The following is a 15904-nucleotide window of genomic DNA, read 5'->3' as shown; positions in this document are numbered from 1 at the left end:
CTTTTAAGACCCCCAATCTCAGACCTTATTTCTCCAGATCTTTTGTTCTTTCTTTCTTTCTTTATTTGGTGTTTAACGTCGTTTTCAACCACGAAGGTTATATCGCGACGAGGGAAAGGGGGGAGATGGGATAGGGGAAAGGGGGGAGATGGGATAGAGCCACTTGTTAAGTGTTTCTTGTTCACAAAAGCACTAATCAAAAAATTGCTCCAGGGGCTTGCAACGTAGTACAATATATGACCTTACTGGGAGAATGCAAGTTTCCAGTACAAAGGACTAAACATACTGCTTGACTAAAATCTTTACAAACATTGACTATATTCTATACAAGAACCACTTAACAAGGGTAATAAGTGAAGAATTTTATGGGTGAGAAAAGGAAAGTAAAAGGACTTTGGGGAGGCAGAAATAGAGAAGAAACAAGAAAAAGATCCTAATTAGGTTCACGGCATCGAGAGTGATGCGACCTTCTCTCAGAAATTAGTAGAGAAGGCTCCCCCATCCACCACCCGGGGGACGCGCCTCTACGCCAATTAGGGGGCGCGAGGAGATCTTTTGTTCAAAACCTCTGGAAATGTACCTCCTTTTTAAGACTCCTTCCTTTGATTTCCCAGAAGCGCTTAGAACTGTACCCACGGAATACGCGCTATATAAGCTTCATATTGATTGATTGATTGATTGAAAAAGGGTGGTTCTCGTGTATGACAGCGGTACCTGTGATGTGTGGCCCCTCCGATGAATTGACACCTCCCTTAGAAGGACACCTCCTGGCGTCCTTTTGTTTATCATCTCTATTATTATTATTATTATTGTGATCATTTTTATGCGCCTAATCTAGATATAGCCCTAGGCGCTTACATATTAATTTCTGCCATTTGAAATGGAATTTTTTACAGACAGACAGACAAACAGACATTTTTTTTACACACAATATATAACGCATTCACATTGGCCAGTAAAGCTCAGTAGCCTATTAGGCGAGCATTCACCTTTTACGGCCTTTATTCCAAGTCAAACGGGTATTTGGTGGACATTTTTATCTATGCCTATACAATTTTGCCAGGAAAGACCCTTTCGTCTTTAACGTGCACATCCCAATGTAGTGTACACGAAGGGACCTCGGTTTTTCGTCTCATCCGAAAGACTAGCACTTGAACCCACCACCTAGGTTAGGAAAGGGGGGAGAAAATTGCGGCCTGACCCAGGGTCGAACACGCAACCTCTCGCTTCCGAGCGCAAGTACGTTACCACTCGGCCACCCAGTCCACATCTCTACCAATAATACCTGTCATGACAGGCCACCTGCAATGTCTGGACACTTGTGGCTGGTCCCAAGGGTGTCCTTTCATCCAGGTACCACTGTAGCATGTATATTTTCTTTATTCTTGGGCATATTGTTACATTGTAATACTCACTTTGGTAGTGATGAAGGTACGTCCGTATGTGTAAGCCTTCCCCACCATGGAATCCATCGTGTCCTGTACCGCTGTTTCATTCGGTAGCCACCTGTAAGCAACAACACTGCATGAATAATGAAAGAAAATGCCTTTGAGCAGGATGAAAATTGTATGGCAAAAATACCACAACAAGAAAAGCAAATGCTCGTATGACTCACCTTCGTCTTACTTTATATGACTCAGAAATGATCTGGGGCTAGAACATTCAAGAAAATGATGAATTCCTACTTACTGACGTGAACTTGACCCCTTGTGACCAAAACATTTTAACAAGATCAACCAACTTTGGTTCAAGTCTACAGATTATCAAACCCTGAAGGCATCGGAATTTTAAAAGATTTAGATTCAAATACAGAGCTTGACCCTACTGTGATCTTGAAATTTGACAAGACAGGTTCAACAAGACTTGGGTCATGTCTGAAGGTCATCAAACCATGGGAATGTGTGAAGATAGAAGCAGAAATGAAAACCAGGCGGCTACAAAAAGAACAAGATGAAAATCAGAACTCACTGGCTGAGGTCAGGGTTGACGGTGTTGTTGAAGATGTTGCTTGACACTGTCACAATGTGCATGCTCTCTCGCTGAATCTACACAAAACATTTAAACAAATTAAACTTGTGACAGATCATGAATTATCAAACCTAGGCTCATCAGTTCTTCTACCGGCACGGTTGGCCTGGTGGTAAGGCGTCCGCCCCGTGATCGGGAGGTCGTGGGTTCGAACCCCGGCCGGGTCATACCTAAGACTTTAAAATTGGCAATCTAGTGGCTGCTCCGCCTGGCGTCTGGCATTATGGGGTTAGTGCTAGGACTGGTTGGTCCGGTGTCAGAATAATGTGACTGGGTGAGACATTTTGTTTGTTTGTTCATGGGCTGAAACTCCCACGGCTTTTAGGTGCAGGGTTCGACACTAGCGGGGGCGGGGGGCGGAACGCCCCAGAGTTTTGTGTTCCGCCCCAAACATTGCCGAAGCTTGGGGCCCACTCCGCCCCAGGATAAATTCCAACAATGACAAACCGAAAATTCTAATGCCAGAGCCAATCACTAAAAATCGCCAGTCAAAGTCGTCACTGAAATTTGCGTTACGATCAATGCCGCAGTCAAGAGAAAAAAACATTGAAATCGTCGAAGGACAATGCCGCAAGGGAAATAACTCCCAGATTGCGCTCTTTAGCGTGAGAGATAAGTATCGCCTTCAAATGCCAAACGCAAAATGTGGCGACACATCCCAGGTGTAAAAAGACATGGAAATGAAGATGAAGAACAGGGTGGAGAGAAACGAAAAAAGGAGACCGATGCAGCCAAAAGCGCGAAGCGCTGTCGTAATTTCAATGTCAAAATAAAGGTTGAAAGAATTTCCCTGGCTTCAGTACGTCTCTGGTACGATGAAGTAAAACAGACAATGCATTGCCGCCCGTGCAGATCTTATAGCGGAGAACCACTTGGAAAAAGTGGGGATTCTGAAGGTATATATACTTAGCATGAATAAGAGTGGGCCCCAGATTTTTGTTTTCCGCCCCAGCAATTTCCATCTCTGGGGCCAGTGTGGCCCCAGCCCAAATAAGTTAGTGTCGACCCCTGAGGTGTATGACCGTTTTTACCCCGCCATTTAGGCAGCCATACGGCGCTTTCGGGGGAGCATGCTGGGTTTTTTCGTGTTTCTATAACCCACCGAACTCTGACATGGATTACAGGATCTTTTTCGTGCGCACTTGGTCTTGTGCTTGCGTGTACACACGGGGGTGTTCGGACACCGAGGAGAGTCTGCACACAAAGTTGACTCTGAGAAATAAATCTCTCGCCGAACGTGGGGACGAACTCACGCTGACAGTGGCCAACTGGATACAAATCCAGCGCGCTACCGACTGAGCTACATCCCCGCCCACTGGGTGAGACATGAAGCCTGTGCTGCGACTTCTGTCTTGTGTGTGGCGCACGTTAAATGTCAAAGCAGCACCGCCCTGATATGGCCCTTCGTGGTCGGCTGGGCGTTAAACAAACAAACAAACAAAATCAGTTCTTCTTCTTCGTTCATGGGCTTAGACCCCCACGTTCACTCATGTTTTTAGCACGAGTGGATTTTTACGTGTATGACCGTTTTTTACTCCGCCATTCAGGCAGCATACGCCGATTTCGGGGGAGGCATGCTGGCTATTTTCGTGTTTCCATAACCCACCGAACTCTGACATGGATTACAGGATCTTTTCCGTGCGCACTTGGTCTTGTGCTTGCGTGTACACACGAAGGGGGTTAAGTCACTAGCAGGTCTGCACATAAGTTGACCTGGGAGATCGGAAAAATCTCCACTCTTAACCCACCAGGCGGCAGCGACCGGGATTCGAACTCACTACCTCCCAATTAGGAGGCCGACGTCTTACCACTCCGCCACTGCGCCCGTCACTCATCAGTTCTGAAACATTGTGTGTCTTAAAATGATAAGCATCCAAACATTAAGATATCTCTCCAATTGACAGACAAGCCTTACAAAAAGAATACTTTCTGCAACCGAAAGCAAAATACAGTGGAACCCCCGCTCAAGACCCGCCAATTTAAGACCAACAATTTTCAGATTATCTGTTCATAGCCTCTGAAAATGACCACCAATTGAAGACATCCTTCTTTTTAAGGCTTTGTTTTCTAAGCTATGTTTAGGTCTTAATAGAATTCCGCTGCACCATGCTATAACATGCGGTACACACAGAATTTCGCTCTTGTTTCATCAATCACAAAGCCAGACAGACCTGAATGAAGCCGATGATAGTGAAGGTGAAGGTTCCAATGAGCAAGGTCAGGATCATCAGGGTGCTTGTCGCACTATCCAACGAGCTCTCCAGGACTCCAATCAACTGTCAAGAGGAATAAAAAAATTAAAAAATCTGATTGCAACGAAAGTAACTCACTATTTCCCGTTGTTTGGAACAAACAACAAAGCAGATTCATAGTCATTCGTTTTTCCTTTCAGCTATTTTTCGGTTGATTTTTACTTTAATTTCTTTTCTTTTTTTAGGGATGGGGTTGGGGCATGAAAAACACTTGGTGCTGTCGTTTCATTCTTAAATTCATAGACATCTTACCTAGTAACCTGACAATAGTATGGATTTCAAAGAAAATATAAATCTGTTTCACCACATGAAATCATCAGAAGAGGTGTTGTGGGGAGATGGGGGGGGGGGGGTGTGTTTACTGAGTACACTAACTTTTTGTACAATATTTCGGCCAGCAGTCATAATGGCACCCACCTTTCTGTCGCCGCGCATGAGCAGTTTGCCGACCCCTCTAACAGAGCGCGGAGCCACAGCGTCCTGGCGTGTTCTCAGCCATGACCCCACACTGCCGGTGATGCGTGACCAGATGTCATGTACGAGGTTCATGCCACCTGCACACAAGTAGAATAAAGAAAGAAATATAACATGAAAAGCAAATGCTTCTGCGACTCCCCTTCATCATGTCCCATTACAGTGGAACCCAACTTTTTAAGACCCACCTGATGGAAGACCCCCCCTCCCCGCCCCCATGGGTTTCAATCCAGGGCGGGACGGACACAGGTCAACTTTACGTGCAAACTCAGAGACGGTAACCATGTACCACCCCTGTGTCTCCACAGCGACGCATATAAGACCCTGGTTATTCTGCCAGAAGCGCAGGTGGCTGAATACAGCTAACCACGCATACACTTGGGCAGGGTGACTTCCGTTGCTGCTAGCTTTCCACTGGGAGGAAGCGACACCAATTTCCAAGCAACGGGATAATAAAGAAATGGAAATTTCTACATAAAAAAGAAACATGAGTATAGTGAAAGCTTCAAAAAGCTGGACACAGCCCACAATCACAAAGCAAGTAAGTCATTTACCATAGGCCAAACAAAAATATATGTTGGTTCAGGGTAACGTGACCAAAAAAGATAGAGTCGGTAGGTCGGCTTTTTTTAAATTTATCTTTTTAAAATTTTGTTGATTTTAAAGGAGGTTACTTCCCTTAGTCTCGATACGGTTCACAAAATGTGCCAAAAGTTTTGTTTTTTTTAGAAATGAATTTGTTTTTAGGGTCGGCGGGAAAATATAGGGTCGGTCGGGTTACCCAAAACCATTTGGCCTTACAGAATCAACTTGACACCAAACCTGCGCATGCGTATGGTACAGATGCCATGCAGCTCACCCAGTTTCTTGAAGCCCAGGTGTATGAGCGGTATGAGCAGCAGGATGAGGATTAGCCACAGGTGCATCCACAGTCGTACCAACACGTGCGCCCACAGACACATCAGCAGAAAGCGCGACCCGAGCGACGTCTCTTCCGACTTGCTGCCTTTCTCCTCACTGCTAGAGCCACTCTGAAATGATAATATTGAACACTTATAAATCTCGCCCCTTCTCACCAGAGCTCACAGACACATTAGCAGGAAGCGAGACCCTAGCGACGTCTCTTCCGACTTGCTGGTTTTCTCCTCACTACCACTCTGAAATGACAACAAGAAAAGTAAATGCTTATATGACTCTTTTTCGTCATGTCCCATTACAGTGGAACCCCCTCCTCCCCTCCAATAGAAGACTCTATCCCTTTTAAGACCCCCCCCCCCCCCCCCCCCATCCTCACAGATAGAAGAATCCCTCCCTTTTAACTCATTGCCTCTCAGGTACGGATATATATCCGTAACCACTCATATGGCTCTACCTGACCTGGTACGGATATATCCGTACACACAGTCACTTCAGTCGCTTCCTGTAACGTCGATCTAACGCCTGCATTCCAGCGTGTTGATACACAGTTACTACAATTCTGAGTGACCTGCTGCAGCACAGCTGGTCTCGGCTACAAATAAAATAAACTTGGTCAACATAGGTGGGGTAGAAAGTGTTAAGACTCTTAACGATTCTAGGCTATGATACCTCTTGCACTATGGTAAGGCATTGCGTACCACTACCAGCAAACAAAGTAGGACTTGGACATTTCTCCAGAATTAAACGTTTCAAAGCAGAATACCGTTGTTGTCTTGGATTTTTGCCGTAACTCAATTCTTAGCGACTTTAATATTTTTGTGCTTTAGACTAAGTAAATCATTCTCCATGAGAAATTGTTCTCTCAAATACAGTTCACAATACATGATTTGATATTCTTTTATCTTTCTATCCACACCCGGAACGAATAATTATACACTATTTCATAATAAAAATAATCAGTTTTGTCCTTCTCCTACATCTTACAGCGATGTCCCTTACTAGATGAGGAACAAAAAGAAGTGTGGCCGTCACCAACTCCCTTGCAGACCAAACTATATGGCAGTCGACGGGAGTTGGAGAAAACGACAACATTTATCACCAGTGCTGGACTGATCGTGTAACCTCTGCGAACGCCAAGAAGAAGAAGAAGAAGTCCTTCTCCTGAAAAACATTTAAAATGAGTTGCGCCAAAATTCCACCACGACCTAGATACAGTGTAACCCCCTTTTTAAGACCCCCGAATTTAAGACTTACACTTGTTTTATACCAGGCCCCTGAGGGTTAAGTCCCTTTGAAAAATAAATAATATTTCAAGGGGTGTCCCATATCTAAATTTACTTATACAAATCCTTTTTAAGACCTAAGCTTTTTCAGGTGTTCTGTTCACACTGTCTGGAAATGTACCTCCATTTTCAGACTCCTTCCTTTCAAAGACCTAATTTTCTCAGAGTTTTGGAGGTCTTAAAAGGGGGGTTCCACTGTACCCTGTTTCCCGATGCACATCCATATGTGACCGGATCTGACAAAATGGTAGATAAGCCGCGGGAACCTCTTTTGAGATACATTGAATATACCAATGTAGGTCAATTATGGGAGAATTGGGTTGTTGGCATTTGGGGATAGTTTTGACACTTCTACACACATATTTGCCTGTTTTTGGATGTCAGTGGCTTATAAATGCCTCCAAATCGATATTTAATCAACCTACCATGCTCTAAATAAAGACAAAGGACGCTATAATTGACCGACTTTTCAACAAGATTGACAGCATATATCCTTTACAGAACCCCATAGCGTTCGAAAGGTCACTGTGTCTATTTTTAAACCAGCTTCTAGGTTAAATCATGTTGGCTAACCATGAAGTTTAACCAGAGATCTGCTACAGTATCTCTGGTTTAACACGCAATTCTTTGGGCGTACACAAGAAAGAGGCTTCTACCAATCAGAAGTCACTTTCAAAAACTTCCTTGGTAACAATGTCCGTTCTCGGCTGAAACAGCACTCGTGATTGGTCGAAGCGGTCTTAAAGGGAAGTAATGCCTCTCTATCGCTTGTGTTCGTATGTTGCGATCATAGATCTATCATTCTATGGTTGCGATTGACTGCGAACATGGAGAAAAGATTAGCATTTCTGCTGAATTCTTGCAAAGCAGGAAACATTTTCGATGCGGAAGGAGAAGAATTGAAGTCGTTGATTGACGATTACTTTCTCTCTGACGGGAATCAGTGTAGTGAGCGTCCAGAAGGCGATAGCGAGTCAAGCGATTGTGACAGTGAGAGCGACGATGACGAACGACGTCGAACTGAAAACCAGCTGCCTGACAACTTTTTTCTGGCCGAATCGGAATTTGACGATGTCGGAGAAGAAATCGAGGAACCCATTGTTCGCATCAGTGGACCAGGCGACGAGCAAATGGACGACTGTAATGGTGTACCGCCACCAGAGTTGCTACAAATGCTGAGGCAGTTTTCATGTAACTGTAAACAGATCAAGGTAAGCTCTTACTCCTTACCCCTTTTCTATCATTTCTTCAGGTGTTGTTTTCCTCCATGTTTTGAATGACTGCACATGATTGTATGCCGGATGTGCTTCTCATTTTCAAAGAATGTGTGTGTGTGTGTGTGTGTGTGTGTGTGTGTGTGTGTGTGTGTGTGTGGGCTACCAGTAAGTTCGTCACACGGTAGATTCGTCACCGGTCCCGGTAACTTCGCCACAGTAACTTCGCCACAGTAGTCCGAGTTTCTCTGCCTCCTTGACAGTGAGGTTGAAGTCGTGTGTGTGTTAGTGAGTGTGTGAGTGTTTATGCGTGTGTACGTGCGTGTGTGTGTGTGTGTCATGTCAGTGTGTTTTAGTGTGTGTGTGTATGTGCGATGGTCAGTGTGTGAGTGTTTGTCAGTGCGTGTGTACGTGCGTGTGTGTGTCGTGTGTGTGCGTGCGTGTCATGGATGTGGGTGTATGTACGTCCGTGTCTCTCTCTCTCTCTCTCTCTCTCTCTCACACACACACACACACACACTCTCTCTCTCTCCCTCTCTCTCTCTCAGTCTCTCTCTCTCTCTCACACACACACACACTCTCTCTCCCTCTCTCTCTCAGTCTCTCTCTCTCTCTCTCACACACACACACACACACACACACACACACACACACACTCTCTCTCTCTCCCTCTCTCTCTCTCTCAGTCTCTCTCACACACACATACACACTCTCTCTCTCTCTCTCTCTCTCTCTCTCTCTCTCTCTCTCTCTCTCTCTCTCTCTCTCTCTCTCTCTCTCTAAAAAATGTGAATCTTGAATCTCTCCCACAAATCAAACATCTGAAAGCATAAGCTCTTTAGCATAAACACCCGCCCACCCCTGCCGGTAACTTCGTCATAGGTGACGAATCTACCGTGTGACGAACTTACTGGTAGCCTGTGTGTGTGTGTGTGCTGAAGGCAGCGTGTGTTTTCCCGTGTGTGTGCCTGTGCATGTGTGTGAATGTTTGGCCATGTGTATAATTATGTGTGTGTGTGTGTGTGTGTGTGTGTGTGTGTGTGTGTGTGTGTGTGTGTGTGTGTGTGTGTGTGCATGTGGTGTGTGGTGCATGTGACTATACATGGGACGGGGTGAACCAATATTTTGTGTATGTATGTCATGATTGGTCTTTGCAGCGTTGCTATTTTGTTCTTGTTTGCTGATTCTGTGTTTACCTTAGACCAAAAAAAAAATAGTCTGTTAACGGTAACCCGACCGACCCTATTTTTTTCGCGCAACCCTAGACTTTTTTTGGCATTTGGAAAACAAAAAACAAAAAAAAAAATCTTTTCTTTTTTTTTGGTGCAAAATAACGTAAAAATATGGTTTTTTGGAAGAAAAAAAAAATTAATAATCCCGACCTACCGACCCTATTTTTTTGGCCTATGTTACCGTAAACAGACCTCTTTTTTTTTGCCTTAACATAATGTAAGTTGTGTATTATGTATCACTAATTTTAGTACTGATTGGGCGTCTGCTGGCTATGTATGCTTGTGTTCAAAAATAAATAATAATTACAGATTTATTTGTAATGACACTGCAGGGCACTGTGCATTCAATGTGTACGTGTGTTATTCGTTTTTTTCTACATTTTTTGTATTTCTTCAAAACTAGATTCAATTAATTTTAGTCATAACATATCAAAGATAGAATTATTACAAGTCACACCTATTATTGACCAACTATTAGCAAAGGAAAGTGAGTGATCGTGTTATGTGATGATTGATATTAATTTGTTCCAGGACACCCTCAAGTTATGCAGACCAATGACGGATTTGTGTTGGAGGTGCCAAAGCAACAACACCAAGATATTTCGCGGTGCAAACCTGACCGACGAAGAGAAGGGTGAACTTATGCTGTAGCAACAGCGACACTTGAGTATAGTGGTTGCAGAGCGTCAATTCTACAAGGATGAAATAGCCCAGTGCAAGACGGCTGTCCAGGGGATTGGATTGACCGCTCTCACGGAGACTGCCCCAAACTCACGCCCCATTGCTGTCCATTATAGCTTTGATTTTGCGCAGCAGGTGCATCTTCCAAGTAACGCTGCACAACCGGGCCCAATGTATTTCCTGGTGCCGAGGAAATGTGCCATCTTCTGTGTCAACTGTGAGGCCATCCCTCAACAAGTCAACTTTCTTGTCGACAAAAGCGTCAACTGCAGTAAAGGGTCCACTGCTGTAATCAGCTACTTCCACTTCTTCTTCGAGAAATACGGACTAGGAGAGCAAGTGCTCAGTCTGCATTGTGACAACTGTTCAGGGCAGAACAAACATAACTTTGTAATGTGGTACCTGATCTGGCGCGTCATGAAAGGCCTTCACACAGAGATCAATGTACACTTCATGCCAGCCGGGCATACAAAGTTTGCCCCCGACTGGGCCTTTGGCCTGCTAAAGAAGTTTCCGGCGATCCGAGGTGTCCTGCCGACAGCCTCGATGATTTGTGCGAGGTCGTGCGAGAGAGCACAGCAGTGAGCCACGTTAACATTCCACAGCTAGTCGGCAGGGAGGATGGCTCTACTCTTGTCAACACGTACGACTGGCAGACCTTCCTCAAGCCAGCGTTCAAGCGCCTGCCTGGCATGCTGAAGTTTGCCCACTTCAGAATGTCACACCAGCACCCTGACTGTGTCTTTGTGAAGATGTCTCTGGCTGAAGTTGAGGAGCAGCGGAACCTGCTGGTCAGCCGGGAAGCTTTCTGAGCCTTGGCAGACATGCCACTGATTCTGCCCACCCCCGGACTCTCGCGTGAGCGACAAACATACCTGTTTCCCCAGATTCGTGAGTTTGTGCGCGAGGACAAGAGGGATGTGATGTGTCCACCCCCCCCCCCCCCCCAACTAACCTGCTTTCTATAGATCTACTCATAGTATATGGTTTATATTGTAGTACATTTTTGTGTACACTACATTGGCTACACACTGTGATGCTACCGGGACTTTGTGGCAGTAAATGTTTTCAAGTTTAAGGATCACTGGAGTGACATCCGGGGTCAGGCTATCTCCAATTAGGTGGCGGGGCGACCATCCCCAACCCGGCGGGTCCCCAGGTGGCGGATAGGGGGTGTCCCTTAGATATAAGGGATTGCAGCGATATAAGTCGGGCTTGCCCGGACGAATAAGCTGCCCTGGACCAACTGGCGGTGTTCCTATCAGAGCGGGGTGGTTAACAGGTGGCACTGTTGACTAGTAAATACCCTATGTTCTCATACGGGTTCATCACGCGGGTAAGAGGCGCGTTAAAACCCCTGCTACCTGTGCTCCCAGGTAAGGTCCCTGACCAGGAGCTAAGGGTGAGGTAACCCCGACAGAAACCTCTAGTGCTGAAGTCGGCGGTACTGAGCGAGACAGCGCACTTTAACGGATCACAGTACCACGCACACCATCGCCATGAATACACGCAGAGACCAAACCAATCGAAATGGTGCTCGCCCTGTGAGGACCCCCCAGGCAGGTGCAGCGCCGGGCTCCGTGCCTCAAAGGAGCCCACCCTCAGCTACTGGAGGTCCCTTCGTCTTGTCCTGTGGAGCCAGGGGACGAGCAAGGATAGCGACTGGCCGAAAACCAAGCAAGGTCAAGGAGACCCCTGACATTAACATAATGCAATGGAATGCAGAAGGGGTCAGCAACAAGAAGGAAGAACTCGTACACTTTCTTCATAAGAACAGTATCAACATCTGCTGCTTACAGGAAACACACCTGCAAGAGGGGAAGCCGTTCAAGATCAGAGGCTACCAGGTGTTTTCAAATGGACGGAAAGGGAGAGCAAAGGGAGGAGTGATGACACTGGTGAGAAACAACATCAACGCCACTGAAGTCAAGAAACTTACAGGCGAAGCTGAGTACATAGAAGTCAAGGTCATTATCCAAGACAGCACATTTAACATCGTCAACTACTATTGCCCCGATGACAAGATGCTGTCCCTTGACACTATCCAGGTCCCAGACAGCGGCTTCCTCATCGCTGGAGACTTCAACAGCCGGTCCCAGAGTTGGGGATACAGCAACATGGACAATAGAGGAGAAGAAGTTGAAGCCTGGCAAGATGAACACCACCTTATCCTTGCAAATGACCCAACTGACACACATACCTTCTACTCGCGCCGCTGGCACACCACCACAACTCCAGACCTGGCCTTCTGCACCGATGACATCCACAGAAAGATCAGCAGAAAGGTAGAAGAACAGCTCGGAGGTAGTGACCATCGCCCAGTCGTCCTTACCATGCGTGCTAAAGCACCAGAACACTCGCAACACCCGCGATGGAACTACAAAAAGGCCCAGTGGGGATTGTTCAGCGTACGCACCAACGAGCTGACAAAGGGCATAGAAGTTACAGATAGGAACATCAACAATGTAGTCAAAGACTTCAACAACAGTATTTCCCAGGCAGCCAAGGAGTGCATACCCAATGGCGCAAGAAAAGACTACACCCCTTATTGGACAAGTGAGCTGCAGAAGGCGCATGATGCTCTGACAGAAGCAAGAAGAGAGGCTGAAACCAACCCCAGCCAGGAGAACAACATCAAGCTCCAAGAAAGAAAAGCAAAGTTCTTGCGAACCAAACTGGAGAGCAAAAGAAGAAGTTGGAGAGAGAAAACAGCAAGCCTCAACATGGAGAAAGACACAACAAAGCTTTGGAAACTGACAAAGGCCCTGAACGACGAAAGCACCAAAGGCCAGAAGATCACCCTGGAAAATGAAGGAAACACTCTTACAGGAAGGGCTGCCGCCAACAATTTTGCAACAGCATATGCAGCAGAAAGTAATACCACCATACCCCAGCACCACCAGAAAGAGATACGACAGGAAGAGAAGGAAAGAACACCAGGAGAAAATGAGGTACCAGACGCAATGCATACTGACATCAGCCTGGCAGAAATGAAGAAGGCCATCAGGAAGTTGAAGAAAAAGAAGTCTCCAGGACCTGACAACATCACAAACGAAATGCTTCAACATCTAGGAAACACCGCGCTTCAGAAGCTACTAGATATTTACAACCTCAGCTGGAAGCAAGGCCAGGTACCGCAGTGCTGGAGAGAAGCCACAATGATTCCCATCCTCAAACGTGGCAAAAACAAAAGCAAAGCCCAAAGCTACCGTCCCATCAGCTTAACAAGTTGTGTCTGTAAGACCATGGAGCGCATCATCAATCAGCGCCTACAACTCTACCTGGAGACACAGAGCATCATTGCCCCAGAGCAAGCTGGCTTCAGACAGTACAGAAGCACAGAAGATCAAACGACCCACCTCTCACAAGTCATAGAGGATGCTTTTCAGGCCAAGAAGGCTGTCCTGGCAGTGTTTATTGATCTACAGAAGGCATTCGACAAGGTCTGGAAGGATGGTCTTCTAGTAAAACTCCTACGGTGTGGCATCAGAGGCAACATGTTCCAGTGGACCAAGTCCTACCTACACAACCGAAGAGCCAGAGTGTCGGTAGATGGTCGCTGTGGCCAGAAGGTGTTACTGAGGCAGGGAGTTCCCCAGGGAGGCGTCCTCTCCCCCTCTTTGTTCATACTCTTCATCAACGACATTGTAGCAGAACTACCAAGAGGTGTCCACGCAGCGCTTTACGCAGACGACCTGGTACTCTGGTGCAGCGAGGAGTATGCAACCACAGCAACATACAGAATACAGATCGCCCTAGAGAGCGTTGCAGCATGGGCTGAAAGCTGGTGCGTAACAATCAACAGGGAGAAGTCAACCGCCACTCTTTTCACACTGTCAACAAAAGCCAAACCTGGAAAACTTACCCTGGGAAATACCACACTAAAGTACGAAGACCAACAGACGTACCTTGGTGTCACCTTTGACAAGAAAATGACCTGGAAACCTCACATCAACCAGGCAGAGGGAAAAGCCAGAAGGAAGCTCAACATCTTAAGGAAACTGGCAGGAACTACATGGGGCGCAACTGACAAGATTCTGAAATCAGTTTACCAAGGTACTGTAAGACCACACCTCGAGTACGGGTCCAACTCTTGGATGACAGCTGCGAAGACGCATCTACAGACCCTGGACAAAGTCCAAAACCAGGCACTTCGACTAATCACAGGTGCCATGAAGACAACACCTATAGTGAAGATGGAAGAAACATCTAGCATCCCACCACTTGCCAAGAGAAGAGAGCAGAAGGCAATGCTTCAGGCCAACAAATTCAGATGCTCACAGAACCACCCAATGAAAGAAAGGCTCCAAACGCTATCATCAGGCAGACTAAAAAGATCAAGCTTTGCTGTGGAGGCCAGAGCACTGAACAGGAAGCACCAAGAAACCCTCCCTAACCAGGTCATTCCCATCTCCTTTTCCCTCGACGCCCCACCTTGGGAAGATACAGAAGAAACTGTCACTGTCCAAACAACAATACCCCACATCAACAACAAAGGTGAACATAGCGACCAAGTCTTGAAAGCCCTGACGTTGGCAACGCTTGAGGAAAGATACCCTGATGATGCCTGGATCCGGGTGTATACGGACGGCTCAGCCACAAATGCCGTCAAAAGTGGAGGAGCTGGGGTCCACATCCAATACCCCGGTGGAGAACGGACGGAGGAGACGCTTCCGACCGGCCTTTACTGCACCAACTACAAGGCAGAGGTATACGCTCTCATTCAGGCAGCACACACCATTGCAACAAGAGCAGACCACAACACAAATGTCGTCTTCCTAACAGACGCCCTCTCTGTGCTGCAAGCCTATAACAGTGACAGTCAACCCTCATTGAAGAAGGCCCTCAACAACATCAAGAGCCTACGGACAGTGCTTCAGTGGATCCCCTCACACTGCGGCATAGAGGGAAATGAGAAAGCCGATGACCTGGCAAAATCCGGTGCAGAAAAAGAACAAGAAGACAACGCCGTGAGCCTTGCCGAGCTAAATACCATCACTAAAGCCCTGTTCCGAACCCCGGCTCAAAAAGACAGCCTTCACCTGCTCTCAAGACCAGAGCAGGTCACCATCTTTAGGCTGCGAACAGGGCACAACAGGCTGAACAAACACCTCCACTCAAAGCTGAAAGTTGTGCCATCCCCGATGTGTCCCTGTGGAGAAGCAGAGCAGGACACCCACCACATCCTACAAGACTGCGGGAACTTCCAGTTGTTGAGAAGGAAGATGTGGCCGGAGCCGACCCCCATCCAGGATAAGCTGTACGGCACGGCGGCGTCCCTGCAGATGACCACTACATTTCTAAATTGGACTGGTCTCCACGTGTAGCGGCAACAAGAAGAAGAAGAAGAAGACTGGAGTGACATTTTAAATAATGGAACTGGCTTGACTTCAGATCTGTGCAATCATGAAGTTCATTGTGTTTATTATTTGGATTGACTTGTGAATCAGGATTATTGAGACTCTTTGCTTTCAAACCTGTTGTGTGTAGTTGAAGGATAACGGTAAGGAATAGCAAAGCAAAATGCTGATACAAAAATTATTAGATTATAAACTTACCTCTGTTCAAAGTATTTGCCAGTACATTCGTCTGTTCGACCTGGTTCTCTGACAGTTACAGCTGTTGCCTTCTAGACTCAAAGCTGTACCCCCCCCCTCTCTCTCTCTCTCTCTCTCTCTCTCTCTCTCTCTCTCTCTCTCTCTCTCTCTCTCTCTCTCTCTCTCTCTCTCTCTCTCTCTCTCTCTCTCTCTCTCTCTCTCTCTCTCTCTCTCTCTCTCTCTCTCTCTCTCTCTCTCTCTCTCTCTCTCTCTCTCTCTCTCTCT

At 46.4% G+C, this 15904-nt stretch overlaps 2 protein-coding genes across 4 annotated transcripts in view; one reads left to right on the top strand and one right to left on the bottom strand.

Moving 5' to 3' along the window:
• Positions 1 to 15904, bottom strand: part of LOC138947515 (transmembrane protein 245-like) — a 51973-nt gene that overhangs the window by 31725 nt on the left and 4344 nt on the right. For all 3 annotated transcript variants that reach the window (XM_070319002.1, XM_070319004.1, XM_070319003.1), the window contains exons 4-8: positions 5614 to 5785; positions 4698 to 4834; positions 4200 to 4304; positions 1969 to 2045; positions 1416 to 1506 (exon numbers count right to left, since the gene is read on the bottom strand). In XM_070319002.1, coding sequence (XP_070175103.1) covers positions 1416 to 1506; positions 1969 to 2045; positions 4200 to 4304; positions 4698 to 4834; positions 5614 to 5785 — 582 coding nt within the window. The remainder of the gene's footprint in view (positions 1 to 1415; positions 1507 to 1968; positions 2046 to 4199; positions 4305 to 4697; positions 4835 to 5613; positions 5786 to 15904) is intronic.
• Positions 7474 to 10976, top strand: LOC138947516 (uncharacterized). The gene is made up of 2 exons (XM_070319005.1): positions 7474 to 8166; positions 9933 to 10976. Exons 1-2 carry the CDS (start codon positions 7783 to 7785, stop codon positions 10050 to 10052), a joined length of 504 nt encoding a protein of 167 aa, XP_070175106.1. The 5' UTR covers positions 7474 to 7782; the 3' UTR covers positions 10053 to 10976.

The sequence above is a fragment of the Littorina saxatilis genome, linkage group LG14, assembly GCF_037325665.1.
Source record: "Littorina saxatilis isolate snail1 linkage group LG14, US_GU_Lsax_2.0, whole genome shotgun sequence".
In the NCBI taxonomy this organism is placed as follows: domain Eukaryota; kingdom Metazoa; phylum Mollusca; class Gastropoda; order Littorinimorpha; family Littorinidae; genus Littorina; species Littorina saxatilis.
The sequence above is the reverse complement of the archived record's forward strand: the minus strand, read 5'-3'. Positions and strand labels throughout refer to the sequence as shown.